Source organism: Fistularia commersonii, chromosome 24 (assembly GCF_037954325.1).
Source record: "Fistularia commersonii isolate RoL2024-O1a breed Wild chromosome 24, RoL_Fcom_v1.0, whole genome shotgun sequence".
Lineage (NCBI taxonomy): Eukaryota > Metazoa > Chordata > Actinopteri > Syngnathiformes > Fistulariidae > Fistularia > Fistularia commersonii.
Genome location: NC_141307.1, coordinates 285,506 through 305,131, shown reverse-complemented (window position 1 = coordinate 305,131; position 19,626 = coordinate 285,506). Strand labels below are relative to the sequence as shown.

The window sequence follows — 19,626 nt, the reverse complement described above, 5'->3', positions numbered from 1 at the left end:
GATCGATCATGTATTGCTTCCATCCGATCAATACGTTCGGTTTGATAAGGAGTAGATGCGTGTCGGTCCAGAAGGAGCTCCTCTGTGGTTGTCTAAGAGGAAACGAGCAGCTTTAGTTCTGCCGGCGGAACCGTCCAATCAGAGGGCAGGGCCTCGAAACAGGAAGTGGGCGTGGCCTCATCAATGCAGGCTTTTGTTTTGTCGTCATGGTTACCGGCTTGTTTCCCTGAAACGATGACATCATCAATATCTGGATTCGGTCATTTGACAAGTATCAAACATATGTGTGTGTGTGTGTGTGTCAGTGTGACGTGGGCGAGCGCTGTGCGATGAAACACGGCCCTCGGATTGGACGCCTGTGCGACTGCCTGAGAGGAACCGCCTGCAACTCCTTCTTCCTGCGCTGCTACTGAACACCCGTGAGGATCTTTATCTGATGCTAAGCTACGAGCTAACGCCACGCCACGCCTATCGACGCCATGTTTAGCCCCAGAAGTCACGAAGCCTCCTGCATGTCTTTGTATGCTAACTATCTTTTATGGTGACGTCGCACTGACCCACAGGGCTAACTCACTAATAGCTACAGCTCGCAAGCTAACCCCATCTCACAATTTTGCAAAAAAAAACAACAAAAAAAACACAGAAAAAACAAAGATGGTGGTTTTTCATTTTAAATGTAAAAATAGGAGCTACAGCTGTTAGCCTCAACTGGCTGTGTTCCCCAACCCTGCTCACAGGGCAACCGAGCTCATTGCTAAAGCTAAAAACAAACTCCCCGGCTCATTAGCTTTCCTGTATTGTTTCCACTCCTCCTGTTAGCCTGTTAGCCTGTTACCTTAGCTCAGTTGCGGACTGGACCTTGGAATAAATGTTTGGGTGAAGACGGGCGCGTGGAGGAGCCGGAGCGACGTCGCGTTCCTTCGGGTTCTTCTGTTTTTGTAAACAAATAAACAGCTGACGCTAAAATCAGAAATGGAAATAAAGTTGAGAGGACTTTATCAAAGCGTCGCTCTTCGGGTCCTTATTGAAGAGTCGGGTCCAGAGAGCTCCTCGGCCTCAGGGGCCTCCAGATGTTCTGGAAGCTTCACCGCGTCGGGTTCCCGCCCACGTCCTGCCCCGAACGCTCCGGAGGCTGCGGGGCCATCCGGGACCAGACGGGGACCGGGTCCCGGGCCCCGGGGGCGGGCGGGACGTGTCCAGCAGGGGGCGCTGTGGAGGTGCAAGGACCTTCAGCAACCGAGTGATGATGTCACCTCAAACCGCCAGTGATCACAACCTTTGATTCTCCTCTGATGGACAAAGATGAAGATCATCAGAGCAGCCGTGACATTTAGCAGCCCAAAGACCAAACCCCTCCCCGATAACACACACACACACACACACACACACACACACACACACACACACACACGAGGAGATAGAGCACCAGGAGGTTCAGCGTTTGAAAAGGTGTTGCTCAAACCCAGCCGCTGTTCTGGTGCGGCGGCTCGCGCTCCCGGCTCGTCCAATCAGAGCGGCCGCTTGCCGCCGGGGCATGTGGGTAATGAAGTTCATCTCTGAGGCGGTGAAGTCAATGTTTTGTTTTTTTTTAATTTAATTAATGTGACGTCAAACCCCGGTGAAACCTTCAAAAGATAAACCATTTTGTCTGGTAATAAATAAATAATTCCAGTTCGCGTAAATAAAAATCGCTAAATAAATATCGAAGACACCGGAAGTCATCCCGGATTACTTCCGGGTTTGGGGTGCGGCGCGTTTCCTCCTCTTAACGTGTTCCTGGATGGAGCGGGACACCGGTCCTCTCCCGGTCCTCTCCCGGTTCTCTCCCGGTCCTCGTCCGGTCCGGGTCCAGTCGCCTGCCGGAGTTCGAGCTCCGACCCGGGCTAGCCTAGCACGTCCTGCTAGCCGCCCGGCGCGGGCGATGCTGCGGGCGCAGCCGGAGCGGCGGCTGGCGGCGGCCGCCGAGGAGGTTCTCCAGCTGTTCGGGAGGACCGTGGAGGACATCTTCCAGCTTCTGGAGCGGACCGTGGAGGAGAACCGGCAGGAGCTCTTCCGGGCCCGGAAGGACAACCGGCGGCAGCGCCGCATCCTGGACGCCGTGCTGCAGCCGCGGGTCCGGCTGCACCGAGCAGGTCCGTCACCTCCGCACGGAGCTAAGAACTTCTGGAGGTCAGAGCAACCTCCAAGATAAATCCAAAAAAAGAAACGTAAGCTTAGAAAACAAACCAAAACGCAGGTTCTTCTTCTTTTCTTTTGGTCTTCTCCCCTTCAGGGTCTCCTAATATCTCCTATATTTCATAATATTTCTTATTCTTCCTCCTTTCCACTATTGTCTATTACTGTTGTTTTTACTTGAAACTCTGGCACAACAATTTCCTTCGGGATTAATAAAGTTGTTCTCATCTCATCTCATCCACATTGAATCCACCTTCTCCATCCCACCCTGTTCTCTGGATCCTCCTCTCACACCAACTACCTTCATATCCTCTCTCACCACGTCCATCCATCTTCTCTTAGGTCTTCCTCTAGACCTCCAATTCCAGCATCCGTCCACTAAAACATTCACTGTGATGACCCAACCATCTCAGTCTGGCTTCTCTGACCTTCTCTCCAAAACATCTAACATGTGCTGTTCCTCTGATAGACTCATTCCTGATCCTCTCCATCCTGGTCACTCCCAAAGAGAACCTCAACATCTTCATCTCTGCAACCTCTAGTTCTGCCTGCTGTCTTTTGGTCATTGTTAGTGTTTGTAGATCATCTCACCAGTGTCTCGTCCTTCTCTTCTATCTCTTAGTACCCCTGACAATTTTCTCCACCCATTCCAACCTGCTTGGACTGTCTCTTCACCTCTTTTCCACACTCTCCTACGCTCTGGACTGTTGACCCCAAGTACCTGAGATCCTCCAGCTTCTTGATCTCCACTCCCTGTAGCCTCACCGCTCCACCTGAGTTCCTCTCATTCACACACATATATTCTGTCTTGCTGCCACTAACCTTCATTCCTCTCCTTTCCAGAGCATACCTCCACCTCTCTAGATGTTCCTCCACCTGTTCCCTGCTCTCACTACAGATCACAATGTCATCTGCAAACATCAACAAGTTCTGAGGTTCCACCAGAGGACGTCAATTTTTCAAACGTGTGAGTCCAAGACAAGCTGATGGTTCTTCCTGTTTCCTGTCCTGCAGACGTCCAGCAGCTGCTGGAGGAGAAAGAGGAGGAAGAGGTTCCTCCTGAGCCGCAGCCATGGACCTTCAGTCCTGACCAGAAGCCCCCGCATGTCAAAGAGGAGGTCCTGTTCACTCCCAACCCCGTGAAGAGCGAGGACGAGGAGGAGAAACCTCGGCCCTCGGAGAACGTGGAGGCCGAGCCTCCGAGCGGCGTGAAGACAGAAGCCGACGGAGGAGCGGAACCGGCGAGGAGCTCGGAGTCGGACCTGAGGACCTCCTGGGCTCCAGAAACCGAAGACCCGACGGGACCCGGTGACCTTCAGGCAGGTCCGGCTGAGAAACCGTTCGGCCCCTCGGTCTGCGGCAAAGCCTTCAGACCGAAGAGCAAACTGAAGGTCCACCGGAGAATCCACAGCGAGAAGAAACGTTTCAGCCGCTCCTCCTGCGGCCCAGGGTTCGACCGGACGGACGGCCCGGTCAACCACGCGCCGAGAGTTCAACCCTTCGGCCGCTCGGTGTGTGAGAAGACCTTCTGGCGGTGCCGGGACGCCGGCAGGCGGCAGCCTGAATGTACTCTGAATGTTCCAAACATCTGTGTGTTGTATCTGATAGATATATTCACCTCCGTCCACGCAAACGTCTGGTCCGCCTCTGTTTTGACGGGACTCTTCCCCTGCTCCCGTCGCCCGAGTGCGTCGGAGGCCGAAGTAACGATCCACACATAGACGAAGGTCGTATCACAAACATGACAACTTTTATTTTGTATTTTGCAGGATTCACGTCCCGTCGGGCGTCCGCCCGAGTTTCTATGTCCTCGCGGCGAGCTTCCCGACGGCGTCGCCGTTCGTACCGCCGCGACCGAACCCGAGTCTTTTTCCCGTTGAGACGTCGCGCGTTTCCCTCGTCCGGACGGCGTCCACCTACGGAGGAGGGCGAGGCGACCGGCGGGACGGGAAGCGGCGGGATCCAGCCGCCCTCCGGAGATCTCCCGCTGTCCGAGCGACCGGCGGCTCCTTCACCCCTGACAGTCGGACTTGTCGTGTCCGCCCGAAGCCTCCGCGTCCGAGCGGCCGGGAGGACCGCGACGGCGGTCGGCGTCGCCCCCAGGGTCGGCGGCCTCCTTCACCCGGCCGTTCTCGCACTCGTGCCTCTTGAACTGGGACCTCCAGGTGAAGCGCTTGCCGCAGGCGGAGCAGCCGAAGGGCTTCTCGCCGGTGTGCGCCGCCATGTGCGTGGTCATGTGTCCTTTCTGGGAGAAGGTTTTGCCGCAGACGGAGCAGGAGAAGGGTTTCTCGCCCGTGTGCGACGTCATGTGCCGGCGCATGTGTCCCTTCTCGGAAAACATCTTCCCGCAGACGGAGCAGGGGAAGGGTTTCACGCCGGTGTGCGTCCTCATGTGGGTGGTCATGTGTCCCTTCTGCGAGAACATCTTCCCGCAGACGGAGCAGGGGAAGGGCTTCACGCCGGTGTGCGTCCTCATGTGCAGGACCAGGGCGTTGCTCTTGGTGAAGCTGGTGTTGCAGACGGAGCAGGAGTACGGCTTCTCCCCCGTGTGGCTCCGAAGGTGCACCACCAGATCCGAGCGTTTCCTGAAGGTCTTGCTGCAGAAGGAGCAGACGAAGGGCTTCTCCCCCGAGTGGACCTTCTTGTGGCAGCTCAGGCTGGACTTGGAGAGGAAGGTCTTCCCGCATTCGGAGCAGCTGACGGCTCCCTCGCGGGGCCTCCCGTCGCCGGCGGCGCCGTGGCCCCCGCCGACCCCGCGGAGCCCCGTCTCCCTGGCTCGGATCCAGTCTTCGTCGTCGTCCGTCTCGCTCTCGGAGGTCCGGTTCTCCAGCTCCGCCTCGGGGGACCAGGAGGTCCGGAGCTCCGCCTCCAAGCCGCCCGCCGGCTCCGATTCTTCGCCCTCGTCGTCGGCGGGTTCAATTTTGATGCGTTTCAGGACGCCGGCCGGAGACCGGGCCTCCGGGTCCTCCTCGCTTCCACGCCGCTGAAGCCGCGAGGACTGAGGCCTCTGCTCCTCGTCCTCGCTCTTCACCAGGACGCGAGTGAACGCCAACTTGGTGATGTCGCCCTCCTCCGGCCCGTGAAGCTCCTCCTCCTCCTCCTCGCCGCTCCACCGCTCCTCCTCCTCCTCCTTGATCAGCCGGACGTCCCGGTCCGGACCGGAGCTCCAGGCCCGCGTCTCCTCTTCCTCTCCGACGATCACCTTCCTCACGTCCGAAGGCAGATCTGCAACACAAGAAAGCGGTTGAACGTCTGGACTTCGGCCTCGGACCTTCTGACCGCCGAGCGGCCGGAGGTCCAGAAGCAGAGACAAGGAGATGGAACCCCATCAGAAGGACCAGGAGAGTCTGAGATCAAGAAGAGTCTCTGGAGTCCCCGGTCATCTGGACTCTGACCCCCCGCCCCCCCCCCCGGCACCCGGAGGCCGAGGCTCCGGGGGACCCGCTCCGGCCCGGCCGGCGGCGGAGGGGTTAATCCGGGCGGGCCGGGTCTGCGAGTTCCGGTCCAAACCCCGCGAACCGAACTTTGGGACCGGAATCCTAAACCGTCGGGGTCCTCCGGGGAATTCAACCGACGCCCTCCCGCCCGCCACCGAACCGGCACCGACGAAGAAGACGCCGCTCTGCTAGCGGGCTAGCTTAGCATTAGCTCGGCCGCGACGTCACCGGAAGCCGTTTCCGGCGTGTATCGGGGCGAACCTTCGCTCTCCGGAGGCGGAGCCGCGGCCGGGCGTCGCTCCATCCGTGCGCCGGGGATCAGACGCCGCTCCGCCGCCTCAGACGACCGGGAGTCGGCGGGACGGCGCGGTTCGTCGGGGCCGCGGCGGGTCCCGCTGCGCGTCTCCGCCCGTATTTACGGTACGGAAGCCCGCGAGGCTCATCCGGGGCGGCGGCGTGACGTCACATCACGTGACCCAATGCGCGCGCGCGCGCATGTGTGTGTGCAGGCGAGGCAGGACTGCTGCTCACACACACACACACACACACACACACACGGCCTCTGGATGTGGATGTGCTTCTCATGGCTGAAAAGATGGTGTGTTTTCATAATATAATATATATTATTTCATAATATATATATATATATACATACACATATGAGTCAACAAAAATATGAATGTGTTTATGTGCAGACGTGTATTTCCCTGCTACTCTTTGGATGGCGTCTGATTGTTGTACACGTGTATATTTACTGAATGTGTTTCTCCTGGGGAGATGTTTGCATGTATCTTCTTCTTCTTCTTCTTCTCCTGTCAGCTTCTCCCCTCAGGGGTCACCAGAGCGAGTCCACCTTCTCCATCCAGCCTTCTTCTCTGGATCCTCCTCTCTCACAACAACCACCTTCATATCCTCTCCCACCACCCCCATAGATCTTCTCTTTGGTCTTCCTCCACCAAAGGCAGTGGTGGAGTTTCTGACTCCATTATTCAACAGGATCTTAGAGAGTGAGAAGATGCCTGAAGAATGGAGACAAAGTGTGATGGTGTCTATTTTTAAGAATAAAGGGGATGTGCAGAATTGTGGCAACTCTAGAGGGATAAAGTGACACTCCAAGTTCTCTTCTACCTGTCTCCTGATAACACTAGCTGTTGTTGTCCAATCATCTGGAAGCTCACCCTGACCACCCAGACCCTTTCTCAACTCCTCCCTGAAAACCATACAACACTCCTCCCTTTTCAGCTTCCACCACTTTGTCCTCTGTTCTGCCTTTGTCCTCTTCATCTTCCTTGTCACCAGAGTCATCCTACAAACCAGCATCCTATGCTGTCTGGCTACACTCTCACCTACAACTACTTTGCAGTCACTGATCTCTTTCAGGTTACCTCGTCTATACAAGATGTAGTCTACCTGCGTGCTCCTGCCTCCGCTTTTATAAGTTACCCTATGTTCCTGTTTTTTCTGGAAAAAGGTGTTCACTACAGGCATTTCCATCCTTTTTGCAAAATCTACCACCATCTGTCCCTCTGCATTCCTATCCTGGATACCATATCTGCCCATCACTTCTTCATCCCCTCTATTGCCTTCACCAACATGTCCATTGAAGTCTGCACCAATGACCACTCTCTCATTTCTGGGAATATTCTGCATCACTTCATCCAACTCATCCCAGAACTTCTCCTTCTCTTCAGATTCACATCCCACCTGTGGTTCATAGCCACTAACAACATTGAGCATCACACCTTCGATTTCCAGTTTCAGACTCATAAATCTATCTGACATTCTTTTCACCTCTAGGACGTTCCTAACAAACTCCTCCTTCAAGATAACTCCTACTCCATGTCTCTTCTTGTCAGTACCATGATAGTACAACTTAAAGCTGCTCCTAAGCTTCTAGCCTTACTACCTTTCCACCTGGTCTCCTGGACACACAGTATATCATCATCATCATCATCATCACAATCAACAGAGAAGTGATGATGGTGTGTTGGCCTCCAGGCTCAGGAGGTTCTTGGCCTACTGGACCTCCATGGTGTTCCCCCACTGCCCAGCACCAGATGGCGCTGCCGGCCTGCGAGGCTCTGCGCTTCGGACGGGAGTTCCCAGACGGCCCGGGGAAGAACCCGGAGCTGCTGGAGCTCGGCTGGCTTGTCTGTGGTGGACAAGGCTTGGACTGCAGGGCAAAGCTTGAGGAGCAATCGCTTCCGGAGGAGTTTGCCTTCTAATAGCCGGAAGAAGAAAGAACGACTGGCGTGAAGAAAGACATTCTGGTTAGATCTTTTTACCTGGTTCTTGGCAAGGTTGTTGGTCTCCAAAGCAGCAGGTTCTCCTCAGCATCTTGAGCCGCAGACGTCAGGCGGCTCCCTGAGGCGGAGGAGGTTCCTCCTGAGCTGGTCAGCCATCCATGCAGAAGGATGATCTTTGATGCCACCAGAGAGGTCATCTATGACCTGAGGAATGCAGGCGTCTCCTGCCGGACCCTCTGAGGTCTGGAGGTCACCAGGTGGACCTGCAGGAGAGGAGCTTCTGGTTCTCCAGCTCTCTCCTCACTTCATTACCTTCTTTTTATCTCTGATCGACAAATCTGTGTTCACAACAGATCTGTTCAGCCAGGGGAAACACACACAAATAATACGTTTTTACCAAAACACCCTTCATTTAGTTCCCCCTTCATTTCCTGCGCTCGCAATGACGTCACGGTCGCAGCCCTCACGTGACGTGAAAACCCGGAAGTCGGAGGTTGAACGCACCGGAAACGTTTCCGAGGACATTTCCACAGCAGCGGGCTGGCCGTTACTGCGACGGCCGCACCGGAGGAGCTGCGTGGGCGGCGGAGGAGCGGCGTGGACCGGCGGAGATGGCGCGCCGCACGCCCGCGGCGCCACTTCCGGAAACCGAAGGTTCGCGTGTTCGCGGCTAAGCTAACGCTAGCTAGGCTGCTAGCAGCTCCGCCAGCTGCTCGCGCCCCCGTTAAAGACGTCAGACCCATGTGACCGGAGACCGGAGCCTCTCCAGAGAGGAGGAACCGGAACCGGATCAGACCCGTCCGCCTCACGTCCGGGGTCGTTATCCGCTGATAGCAAACATCTACAGATCTTCAGTCAACTTGTTGATTAAATGTGATGGATGGATGGAGGAGCTCCACCTGCTCCCGAGCTCTGATCAGATGTTTTCTTCTGTTGCAGACCTGCCTTCGGACGTGAGGAAGGTGATCGTTGGGGAGGAAGAAGAGCAGCGGGGCTGGAGCTCCGGTCCGGACCAGGAGGTCCTTCGCATCAAGGAGGAGAAGCCGTGGAGCGGTCAGGAGGAGGTCCCGCTTGCTCCTGGCCCCGTGAAGAACGAGGATGAGGAGGAGAAACCTCTGCCCTTGGAGAACGTGGAGGTCGAGCCTCCAGGCGGCGTGAAGACAGAAGCTGACGGAGGAGCGGAACCGGCGAGGAGCTTAGAGACGGACCAGAGGACCTCCTGGTCTTCAGAGCTGGAGATGAAGAACCAGACCCCCTGCTGTCCAGAACCTGAGACGAAGAACCAGACCTCCCGCTGTCCTGAACCCGTGACGGAGAACCGGAGCTCCTCCCCCTCGGATCCGGACACCGAGGACGATGAAGACTGGGTCGTAGCGTCCAGGACGGGTCCAAAGGCGGCGAGGAGGGCCCAGATGTCGGAGAAGTCCGCCACCTGCTCGGAATGCGGGAAGACCTACAGCTCCAGGTCCAGCCTGAACTGGCACAAGAGGATCCACTCCGGGGAGAAGCTCTTCTCCTGCTCGGTGTGCGGCAGCAGCTTCACGCAGCGCTACACGCTGGTCCTGCACATGAGGCGCCACACGGGGGAGAAACCGTTCCTCTGCTCCGCCTGCGGAGCCAGGTTCAGCCAAAGCTCCGCTCTGAAGAAGCACGCCAGGGTCCACGCCGCCGAGGAACCGGGTCGGCGCCGCGGCGGCGGCGAGTCCTCCAGGAGCCGCGTTCCCTCCGAAGGGGCCTTCGGCTGCTCCGAGTGCCGCAAGACCTTCGGCCTGAAGAGCAACCTGAAGAAGCACATGATGATCCACACGGGGGAGAAGCCCTTCTCCTGCGTGTTCTGCACCTTCACCTGCACCCGGCGTCACACCCTGGTCCAGCACGTGAGGACACACACCGGAGAGAAGCCCTTCAACTGCTCCGTGTGCCAGAAGAGCTTCACCCAGAGCACCAACCTGAAGAAGCACATGAGGCTTCACACGGGGGAGAAACCCTTCAGCTGCACCTCCTGCCGCAGGATGTTCTCCTGGAAGTACCAGGTTAAGAGACACAAGTGTGCCGACGCCGCTCCCGCGACCTCCGACCTCTGACCCCGTCTCGGCGGCGTGCGTTCGGCTCCTCGGCGACTCCGCGCGTTCCTCGGAGGCCGAAGCTCCGACCTCCCGCTGGGTCCGCAGACCTTCTCCACCTTCGGAAGGACGGAGCGGCCCGACGCCATGTTCTCCAGACCTACACAGGAGAGGTGGGCTTTTGGCTCCGGGGCGGCAGAACCAAACAGAACCCTGGGTTTCTCCCGCGAGTCTCCGGACCCTGGACCTCCTCGGGCCGGGTGAAGGTGGTTGAACGTCGGGGCTCGAGCGTGCGGATGTTCTCCGCTCCTCTGGTTCCTGCTGGTCCCGCAGACCTCGGCGGCCGGGATGAGAAGACAGACGTGAGTGAACGAGCGGCGTGGAGGCGGATCGCTAACGAACATCTAACGGCTCTTCTCTCTGTCGCACGCAGAGGCTGTGGGACCGTCGCCTTGGCGACCGCCCGCTGGCGTCCCGGAGGAGGCTCCGCCCCCTGGCGAGGGAGCCTCCTCCCCCGCCGAGCGTCAGCTTCCCGTCCTTCACCTGCAGAGGAACCCTCAGATGGGAGATGATCGGGGGCGGGACCTCCTGAGAACATTCCAGAAGCGGCTCCAGGAGGTGTTGGAGACCAAGAACAAGGACCCACCACAAGGAAGATGGAGAAAAACCATTCCTGCACAATTCATTTGTTCATGGAGATGAAGATGATGATGATGACCATTAGGTTGGATCCTTGGATCAGACGGGGGTGAAGATGAAGGCACCTCCGGTTTCTACAAAGTCTTTACAAACGTTTCTTTAAACCAGTTATTAAAAGCTGTGGTTCATCTGAGCATCTGAACAAAAGTCCACCTCCATCCACCTCCAACCCCCTCAGTGAAGGTGGTTTGTCCTCCAGAGATGTTCCTCCATCCTTTACATCCGAGAAAATGGAAACTTTTTTATTGAACGTAAATAGTATAAACAGATAAATGTATGTACAAATAAACAAGGCAAGGTAGAATTGAATGTCAATGAATCAATTGTACCAGTTCACAGTGTTAAAGGTTGGTGAGAAATGTTTGACGCTCGAAGAAAAAGAAAATAAAGGAAAACATAAATAAATAATAATAGAAAAAAAATTGCAAGGGGAATATAACATGTAATTAAGTTGGTGGTTCACAAGGAATCTCAGACATCAAACTGTATATTTTTTGGATTTTTCCATAAGCTTTAAGTATTTTTTTATAATTCAAAATCTTTTATAAATAATGTAAAATTTGGGGAACATTTTTGCGTTCTGTTTTTGTGAATGAAGAACTTTAACATGGACACAGAGTTCATCTGTTATGTTGCTTACAAGTAAACCAAATGTTATATCATCTCTTGAGGAGGAAACTGGTGACGATGGAAAATTATCTTTAACCCATTTTTGAGTTTTAGCCCAAAAGTACTTTTTCACACGAGAAAAATATATGGTCAGTGGTTTCAACGTTGTCTTCACAAAATATACAAATATTATCTTCAAAATTAAAGCGAACCCTCAATAATTCCTTAGGTGGTTGGGAAAATAGAAACTTTAAAATAATGTGACGTCATGGATCAAAGCGGAAGCGTCCCTTTCCTTTTAATTAAAAAAAATATACACAAGTCTGTATAAAACACACATAACACACATATATATATATATATATATATATATATATATATATATAGCCCGCCCGGCTCGGAGAGCTGTGTTTTATTTTGAAAAGGCAAACCGGAAGTGGCGCTTCGCTTCCACGGCGGAGGCTCGCCGTGCGTGTGCGTGTGCGTGCGCGATGTCCGGGCTGCAGGGGCTGCGGGTGTTCGTGTCGCGGCGGCTCCACGCCGCCGTGGACGAGATCTTCGCGCACTTCGAGAGGACCATCCTGGAGTACGAGCAGGAGATGGAGCGCCGACACCGGAAGCCGCCGGAAGCGGAGCCGCGGCACGCGGGTGAGTTCAGCTAACGCTAAGCTAGCGTTAGCCGCTAGCGTTAGCCGCAGGCGAGCTGCCGCGGCTCATATGCCGGCAACACGGACCGGAAGCAACGGAATGCAAAAATGTTCCCCAAATTTTACTTTCTTCATAAAGGATTTTAAATTTAACAAACAAATCCTTAAAACTTATGGAAAAATCCAAAAACCAAAAATATATAGTTTGATGTGATGAGATTCCTTGTGAACCACCAACTTAATTACATGTTATATTCCCCTTGCAAGTTTTTTTTCCCCCTTTTTAATTTCATTTGTCTATTTATTTAATCATTTCCTTTTAATTTCTTTTTTTGTCTAGCATTATAAATTTCTCACAAACCGTTAACACTGTTAACTTCTGATTACATACAGAACGAATGTCCTGTGCTTCCTCATCCCCGGTTGTTTCATTGACATTGTTTGTTTGTTTGGAAGTTTATTAGGACGGTGTACAATAACATTAAGCACCGAGGCAGAGATGTTTGGACCAGATTATAGCTTATAGCTCATTTCCATCTGTAGTCCTGGACAATACAAATATAAAACTGTATAAAATAGACAATATATATAAAATATATAGAGAGGCAATAAAATAACTATACAATATATAAACAGGCAATGAAATATGTATTTTGCAAGTTGAAAGTGCTATTGTTGTGATATTATTACTATATTATTACTTTGGTCATCAAAATGTTAGCATGTTTGGAGCTCCAGAATCCAATTCTTAACGGCCGTGTAAAGGTGTGGAAATCAGCCATGTTCTTCAGATTGTCTGGAAGCCCGTTCCATTCTTTGATGGCTTTACGGGAAAAGGCAGATTGTGAGAAGGCAGACTTTCTTTGAGGAACATCGCGGTCTCCTCCAGACACCGACTTGTGAGTGTGAGCGAGGCTTGATGAAGGTCTTGAGAGGAGGTGGGGCGGCGTTATGGAACATTTTGTAGACCAGACGGATATCAGAGTTCATTCAGTTCTACCTTGCCATGTTTATTTGTACATATGTATATTTAAATTAAAAATAGTAATAAAAAAATAAATAAACCTTCAGCCGGAGCCCTTCTGCTGCTCACGATCATCAGCAGAAGCAGAAACGCTGCGTGAATCCTTGTCGAGTCGGTAAACTGAAGGGTCCTTCTTCTGTTTCTCCAGACATCCAGCCGCTGCTGGAGGAGGAGGAGAAGGAGGAGGAGGAGGAGGTTTCTCCTGAGCAGCAGGAGTCCAGCTCCGGTCCGGTCCAGGAACCCCTGCTTATCAAGAAGGAGGAGGAGGAGGAGGAGCTTTGGGGCCGTCAGAAGGAAGAGCCTCCGTTCACTCCTGCTCCCGTGAAGAGCGAGGACCAGGAGGAGGAGGAACCTCCGGCCTCAAGACTCGGTGGCCATCAGAGCGAGGAGAAGGTGGACTCAGAAGCAGCGGGGACCTCCTGTCCCCTCTCGCGATCGGAGCGGAAGGAGAGCCCGGGGCCTCGGAGGGGCCGGGGCTCCAAAGGTCCCGCCAAGAAACACTTCGGCTGCTCGGAATGCGGCCGGGTTTTCGGCGACAAGTCCAACCTGACCCGACACATGCGGGTCCACACGGGGGAGAAGCCCTTCGGCTGCGCCGTCTGCGGACGCGGCTTCCGCCAGCGCTCGGATCTGGCGGCGCACCTTCGAATCCACACGGGGGAGAAGCCGTACTCCTGCTCGGTGTGCCGCGCCAGCTTCACCCAGCGCAACGTCCTGGTCCAGCACGCCAGGACGCACACCGGCGCCAAACCCTTCGTCTGCCCCGTGTGCGGGAAAGGCTTCTCGCAGAGAGGAAACATGAGCTCGCACATGAGCGGCCACAGCGGCGAGAAACCCTTCGGCTGCGCCGTGTGCGACAAACGCTTCGCCCTCAAGGGCGCCTTGAAGGTTCACATGAGGGTCCACCTGGGAGGGAAACCCCCGGCGTGTCCCGTCTGCGCCGAGCCTTTCGCCAGGAGAGGGAACATGATGAGTCACATGTGGGGCCACGCCGCCGAGAGGTCGGGGGTCGAGGGGCCCGCGGAGGTCGGAGGTTCCAAGCCCTCGTGACGCCCGCCTCCGCAGAAGAACGGCTCCTCTCGCTTCGCTGTTTGTCCACCTTCTTCTGGACTACTTCCTGTCTGGGCGGGAAGCCCGGTTCTCCCGGTTCTCCCGGTTCTCCCGGTCTTCTCTCCACCACCAGGTGTCTGCTCGGCGAGCCCAGGCGGCTTCTGTCAGACGTTTGTATCTTTGGGGGTTGATCTTCTCGGGCGCCGTCTTCCTCCGAACGTCCTGTTTGTCATTGTTGATGTCAGATGTTTCACTAAACCAATAAAGCCGGGCTTCCCGTCGGATGCTGGTGAACGTCAGGCGGAGGTCCGTGTTCCGGCGTCCCCCTCGGACCTTCGCGTGACTCGCTAGCATTAGCTTGCCTCTGCAGCGCTGCTTCTCTGCCCCCCGGCCGGTGGACCTCTGAACCCTCCTGGAGGAGCAGAGGCGGGACGCCGACCTCCTCTGGACCCGAGCGGAACAACGACAAGGTACGTATCTTCTGGCGCTCTGGGATCGCTGCCGGGCTTCCTGTGTGAGGTCTTGCCGGTGGTCCTCCAGAAACCTTCGAACCTTAAAGGTGACAAAAGCACAGGAACGGGTTCTTTACTTGGTGGCGGCTGGCGGTGAAGGTCTTCTCCGGAGCAGCTTCCAGCCCCGGAGGAGGACGAGGGTTTCGGTCTGAGGGTGACGGAGGCTCTCCAGGAGTGTTTGACCGCACGAACGTGTTGAAGACGAGCGCTCAGGACCACCTGAGCAGACATGAACCTGATATCCAGGGCAGATAAGATGGAGGAGATCATCGTGGACTTCAGGGAGAAGCAGCCAGGTCTCCCTCGCCATCGACATCACGGCTGTGGAGGAGGTCCGCGTACTTCCTGCTTCCCGGACGCTCGCCCGCCCTCGCCCCGTTGAGATCATCCCGAGCAGCTTCTGACCAGAAGCAGGTGAGGAGCGTTGAGGACGTGGTCGGCACCTCCGTCCCCTCCATCAGGACGGGGACACCTTGGACTGCTCACCAGCTTCTCCAGCAGGTTGGACACCAGGACATCAGACTGCTGAACTGGCTGCTGTAAACACACTCTGTATATTTGTAAACAAAGATATGGCTTTATTTATTTACCTATAAATGTATATTTCTCTGACGGCCTGAGCAGATCTGCTGGGACCGACCAGCCTCCAACATCTCGCTTCACCTCTGCGTCTGTATCTGGACCCGCATGGAGGACAGTACGTCCCACCTGTAGTCTGCAAGATGTCCGCAACATCACATCCTGCGGTCCACCTTTGACCTCTGACCTCCCGGAGGCGCTCCCCGATTGGCCGAATGACTCGTGTTCGCCGGTGAGGAGTTGGGAAGAGGTGAGCTGATGGTTCTGGTCTACCGGTGGTGGTTCCTGATCCGGTGGTCCTGGATGAGGCCCCTGCTGGGTTTGTGCCTCTGCTCCGCCTGGACCTGGACGGGCCTCTGCACCTGGTCCTCGCAGGTGAACCTCTTCCCGCCCTCGGACCGGCCAAAGGCCGTTGCTTGTGCCGGGTTTAACCTCCCGTGATGGAGCTGCAGGTTCTCCTGGGTGAAGCCACGGCTGCAGGTGGAGCAGCTGAAAGGTCTGTGTCCATCAGGTGTCTCCAGACCATCTCTGATAGAAAACCCTTTGCTGTACCTGGAGCAGCTTGGGGTGACTCTGGTCCTCACCTGGTTCAAATGAGATGTGGATCTCCAGGTTCCTCCTGTAGCCCTCAGCTTCAGGACGAGGAGGCTCCACACTCTGGGTCTGACAGCAGCAAATCAACAGAACCCGAACCCCTGCAGATTCTAAACCTGTGGGTTCTGCACCTCCACAGGCCAGAACCTTTGGAGGCTCTCCATACCTTTGGTTCCTCCTGGGCTCAGGTACCTCCTCCGTACCTTTGGAGGCTCCTCAGTACCTTGGGTACCTCCTCCAGGCTTGGGTACCTCCTCTGTACCTATGGAGGCTCTCCATACCTTTGGTTCCTCCTGGGCTCAGGTACCTCCTCCGTACCTTTGGTACCTCCTCTGTACCTTTGGAGGCTCCTCAGTACCTTTGGAGGCTCCTCCAGGCTTGGGTACCTCCTCTGTACCTATGGAGGCTCTCCATACCTTTGGTACTTCCTCCGTACCTTTGGAGGCTTCTCAGTACCTTGGGTACCTCCTCCGTACCTATGGAGGCTCTCCATACCTTGGGTACCTCCTCCATACCTTTGGAGGCTCCTCAGTACCTTGGGTACCTCCTCCATACCTTTGGAGGCTCCTCAGTACCTTGGGTACCTCCTCCATACCTTTGGAGGCTCCTCAGTACCTTGGGTACCTCCTCCATACCTTTGGAGGCTCCTCAGTACCTTGGGTACCTCCTCCGGGCCTCCCGTGAGTGTCATCGGCCTGCTCAGAACCCCAAACAAACTGCTCAGCGGCCCATCCAGACTGAGCTGCTTCTTGGATCCTGCTGGTTGGTTCACAAAGACAACCAGACTCCGATGAATCAGACCCCTTTTATTAGAGAACGCTGTGAGGAGAACGGAGAACAGCCTGGAGGAACCCTTGTCCATGGTTCCTTCTCCTGCAAAGCCCCCCCGACCATAAATAAATAAATAAGGACTAAGATGAGCGTCTCGGCAAGGAGCGCAGAACTCGAGGAGCATCTCGCCCGGGTCCGTTCCCGCCGCCTCCTGGAAGGAACCGTCCAAGCTCTCCTCGGAGGCCGACCTCCTCGCATCTCCTCAGCCGTGACCTTGTTTCTCCCCGCGGCACTCGTGCGTCTTCAGCTGGTACTTCCAGGTGAAGCTGCGCTGGCAGAGCCTGCAGCTGAAGGGTTTGTCTCTGGTGTGAGTCATCATGTGGGACTTGATGTGTCCCTGCTGGGCGAAGCGTTTCCCGCAGACGGGGCAGGCGAAGGGTCTCTCTCCGGTGTGGATCCTCATGTGCTCCACCAGGTGGGAGCGCTTCCTGAAGCTCTTGCTGCAGAAGGAGCAGCCGAACAGCTTCTCGCCCGTGTGGATCTTCTTGTGATAGTGCAAACCCGACTTGGAGGAGACCGTCTTCCCGCACTCGGAGCAGGAGATGGGTTTGTCGGCGCCGTAGCGTCCGTCGCCGTGCCTCGCCGCCGCCGAACCCGACGCCCCGGGTCCGATCCGGTCCGGGACGAAGCTCTCCTCGGGTTCCGGAGCCCAGGAGGTCCTCCGGTCCGTCTCCGAGCTCCTCGCCGGTTCCGCTCCTCCGTCGGCTTCCGTCTTCACGCCGCTCGGAGGATCGGCCTCCACCTTCTCCGAGGGTTGAGGTTTCTCCTCCTCGTCCTCGCTCTTCACGGGGTCGGGAGCCGGCGGGACCTCCTCCTGACCGCTCCACAGCTGCTCCTCCTTGATGTGAGGGATCTCCTGGTCCAGACTGGAGATCCGGCCCTGCCGCTCTGGAGGAACCTCCTCCTCCTCCTCCTCCTCCCTCAGCAGCTGCTGGCCGTCTGCAGGACAGGAGACACAAACAGAAACAGACGTGAAGAATCCCAACATCTTCACGACCTCACTTCCTGTTTGGATGGAAGTTCCTCATCTCGGTTAGATTCTCTGTCCAGAACCAGAAGGTCCGGGACGCCGACCCGGCTCCTGCACGTCCGGCTCAGGTGACCCGGACCTTCCATCCCATCAAGAACATTTGAGAAGTTCCTCTGCTGAGACGGTCCTCCTGGTTCATGTCGCCTCAGAAACTGGAGAAGACCTTCTCACCAGACGCCTCCCGCATGGCTGCTACAGAGGTACATATGCTAAGCTAACTGTTAGCTATATAGCATGGAGTTCCAGGTTCCCTGACTGGAACCAGAACCGGACCTGAAGGAGTGTGTGTGTGTGTGTGATGTTCAGAACATGCTAACAACATGCTCTGCTCTGGAGCAGCTCAGAAGGTTCTGACCTCCAGGACCTGGACCTCCACCCGTGTGGATCCACAGTGACCCCCCTGTGACCTCCAGGGTCAGCGACCAATCAGCTGACAGAGCCTCGGTCTCCTTGACGACCCGAGGAGGCGCTACTTCCGGGTCCATCGGGGGAAGTGGGCGCTTCTTCCGGGCGCGCGGCTGCGTGGGGATTCACGCCGGTTCCCGCTGCAGCTTCCGGTTTGAGAGGCTTTTGTTTACGTTTCTTCCCGATGACGTCACGACCCGCTCTCCTCCCTGCGCGTTCGCGGTGGCGAGCCGCGGGCTGGCGTTAGCTTAGCGTTAGCCCCCCCCCCCCCCCCCCCCCCCCCCCGGCGGACTCACCCGCGTGCCGCGGCTCCGCTTCCGGCGGCTTCCGGTGTCGGCGCTCCATCTCCTGCTCGTACTCCAGGATGGTCCTCTCGAAGTGCGCGAAGATCTCGTCCACGGCGGCGTGGAGCCGCCGCGACACGAACACCCGCAGCCCCTGCAGCCCGGACATCGCGCACGCACACGCACGGCGGGGCGACCCTTCCCGTGACGTCATCGACCGGATCGCGCGGGAAAGGACTTCCGTGTTCGTACGAGGGCGGCGGCGTGATGACGTCAGCGCAATACGTCGGCAGGAGGCGGGGCCTCCGCGCAACTCCTCTGCCGTGGAGGTCATCTCCACCATCTCCATCTTCTCCACCATCTCCATCTTCTCCACCATCTCCCCCACCTCCACCACCTCTACCATCTCCACCATCTCCATCTTCTCCACCATCTCCACCATCTCCATCTTCTCCACCATCTCCACCATCTCCATCTTCTCCATCTTCTCCACCATCTCCACCATTTCCATCTTCTCCACCATCTCCATCTTCTCCATCTTCTGCACCTTAGGGTCTGGGATCTGATCCACGTCACGTTTTGTTTCTTCTGGATGAGAAGGTTTGAACTCAGATACTCCTACTGTCAGAAGGAGGCCCTGCCTGGGTTCTCCAGGTTCTCCAGGTTCTCTAAATGTTCCTCAGCTGTGAATGGCTGGATGACTGACAGGTGACCTGTCCTGATGAAGCCCCGCCTCCTGTCCTCCAGAGATAGGCTCCGCCCCTCCGCAGGTCTGGACCAGATCTCCTTCAGCTTCTTCTGGAGCAGTAGATGCTGCTCTCCCAGTAAAGAGGTCTCATGTCCTACCAGACAGAACAGGGGTTTGGAGGCCTTCAGCTTTGGTTGACAAACATCACATTTGGCCACGTTTGAACTCCAATCCAGATGTTTAGTTTCTCGGTTTGACCTGTACGCAAAATGAAAGCGTCTATTACTAATTAGAACATCAAAACATGGATCTATTGCCCAAATAGACTGAAGACTTGAAGATAAACATTGATCTTCAACACTGACATGGAATATTATGCAGAGACACATGATAGAGATCTAAGATGACTCAAGCTTTAACCTCATGACCAGAACTAGTACGGTAGCGAGTAGTGGGTGACTGCCAGTTCCTGTCAGTCCCTTGAGGTCCATGCTGGACTTCAGAGAGGTCACCAGTGGGGACGCTAGATGTTTCTCTAGAGTCCATCAGGTGGCCAGGGTTCCTCCTGTACTGAACTCTGGTGTTTGGATGATCTGGAACTGACAACAACAGCTGGTGTCCAAGGTCTTGTCCTGAAAGCAAACTCTGTCCTGGGTGACGAGCTGAGACTGGTTTTGAAGATCCATCATTCTTCTGGTAGCTTCGGTGAAAAGCTCTGATGTTGTGAGTTGCCCTTTGACTGAGAGTTTCTGG

General features: G+C 55.6%; 6 protein-coding genes across 9 annotated transcripts in view; 4 read left to right on the top strand and 2 right to left on the bottom strand.

Annotated features, from left to right (window-relative positions):
• The window catches only part of cart4 (cocaine- and amphetamine-regulated transcript 4), a 2,634-nt gene extending 1,648 nt beyond the window's left edge, over window positions 1–986 (top strand). Inside the window, exon 4 of the mRNA XM_086171566.1 lies at window positions 306–986. Within this exon, the coding sequence (XP_086027692.1) occupies window positions 306–413 (108 nt within the window). The 3' untranslated portion in view covers window positions 414–986. The remainder of the gene's footprint in view (window positions 1–305) is intronic.
• Window positions 987–1,740: 754 nt separating this feature from the next.
• On the top strand, window positions 1,741–3,927 carry LOC147219537 (uncharacterized). The gene is made up of 2 exons (XM_086171552.1): window positions 1,741–2,132; window positions 3,190–3,927. Exons 1-2 carry the CDS (start codon window positions 1,781–1,783, stop codon window positions 3,894–3,896), a joined length of 1,059 nt encoding a protein of 352 aa, XP_086027678.1. The 5' UTR covers window positions 1,741–1,780; the 3' UTR covers window positions 3,897–3,927.
• The window catches only part of LOC147219533 (uncharacterized), a 28,149-nt gene continuing 12,431 nt past the window's right edge, over window positions 3,909–19,626 (bottom strand). The window contains exons 7-18 of the mRNA XM_086171176.1: window positions 15,594–15,673; window positions 15,315–15,499; window positions 14,868–15,012; window positions 13,452–13,781; window positions 10,351–10,464; window positions 10,012–10,256; window positions 9,750–9,807; window positions 9,441–9,704; window positions 9,067–9,290; window positions 8,800–9,025; window positions 5,874–6,027; window positions 3,909–5,400 (exon numbers count right to left, since the gene is read on the bottom strand). Of these exons, the coding sequence (XP_086027302.1) occupies window positions 4,187–5,400; window positions 5,874–6,027; window positions 8,800–9,025; window positions 9,067–9,290; window positions 9,441–9,704; window positions 9,750–9,807; window positions 10,012–10,256; window positions 10,351–10,464; window positions 13,452–13,781; window positions 14,868–15,012; window positions 15,315–15,499; window positions 15,594–15,673 (3,239 nt within the window). The 3' untranslated portion in view covers window positions 3,909–4,186. The remainder of the gene's footprint in view (window positions 5,401–5,873; window positions 6,028–8,799; window positions 9,026–9,066; window positions 9,291–9,440; window positions 9,705–9,749; window positions 9,808–10,011; window positions 10,257–10,350; window positions 10,465–13,451; window positions 13,782–14,867; window positions 15,013–15,314; window positions 15,500–15,593; window positions 15,674–19,626) is intronic.
• Window positions 8,329–10,767, top strand: LOC147219536 (uncharacterized). 3 transcript variants are annotated; one of them, XR_015108035.1, is made up of 3 exons: window positions 8,329–8,512; window positions 8,798–10,283; window positions 10,355–10,767. XR_015108035.1 is itself a non-coding variant. In XM_086171548.1 (2 exons), the coding sequence occupies exons 1-2, from the start codon at window positions 8,470–8,472 to the stop codon at window positions 9,940–9,942; spliced, it is 1,188 nt and encodes a 395-aa protein (XP_086027674.1). In that variant the 5' UTR covers window positions 8,329–8,469; the 3' UTR covers window positions 9,943–10,767. The 3 variants fall into 3 exon arrangements, 1 of the variants encoding a protein (XP_086027674.1); XM_086171548.1 differs by having other exon boundaries at window positions 8,798–10,767; XR_015108034.1 differs by lacking the exon at window positions 8,329–8,512 and having other exon boundaries at window positions 8,653–10,283.
• Window positions 11,682–14,232, top strand: LOC147219535 (uncharacterized). Its single transcript, XM_086171553.1, has 2 exons — window positions 11,682–11,877; window positions 13,049–14,232. The coding sequence occupies exons 1-2, from the start codon at window positions 11,721–11,723 to the stop codon at window positions 13,948–13,950; spliced, it is 1,059 nt and encodes a 352-aa protein (XP_086027679.1). The 5' UTR covers window positions 11,682–11,720; the 3' UTR covers window positions 13,951–14,232.
• Window positions 16,413–18,554, bottom strand: LOC147219534 (uncharacterized). Of its 2 annotated transcripts, none has more exons than XM_086171550.1 (2): window positions 18,198–18,554; window positions 16,413–17,405 (listed from the first exon to the last, which is right to left on the bottom strand). In XM_086171550.1, the coding sequence occupies exons 1-2, from the start codon at window positions 18,550–18,552 to the stop codon at window positions 16,669–16,671; spliced, it is 1,092 nt and encodes a 363-aa protein (XP_086027676.1). In that variant the 5' UTR covers window positions 18,553–18,554; the 3' UTR covers window positions 16,413–16,668. The 2 variants fall into 2 exon arrangements, with proteins under 2 accessions (XP_086027676.1, XP_086027677.1); XM_086171551.1 differs by lacking the exon at window positions 18,198–18,554 and adding an exon at window positions 17,852–18,078.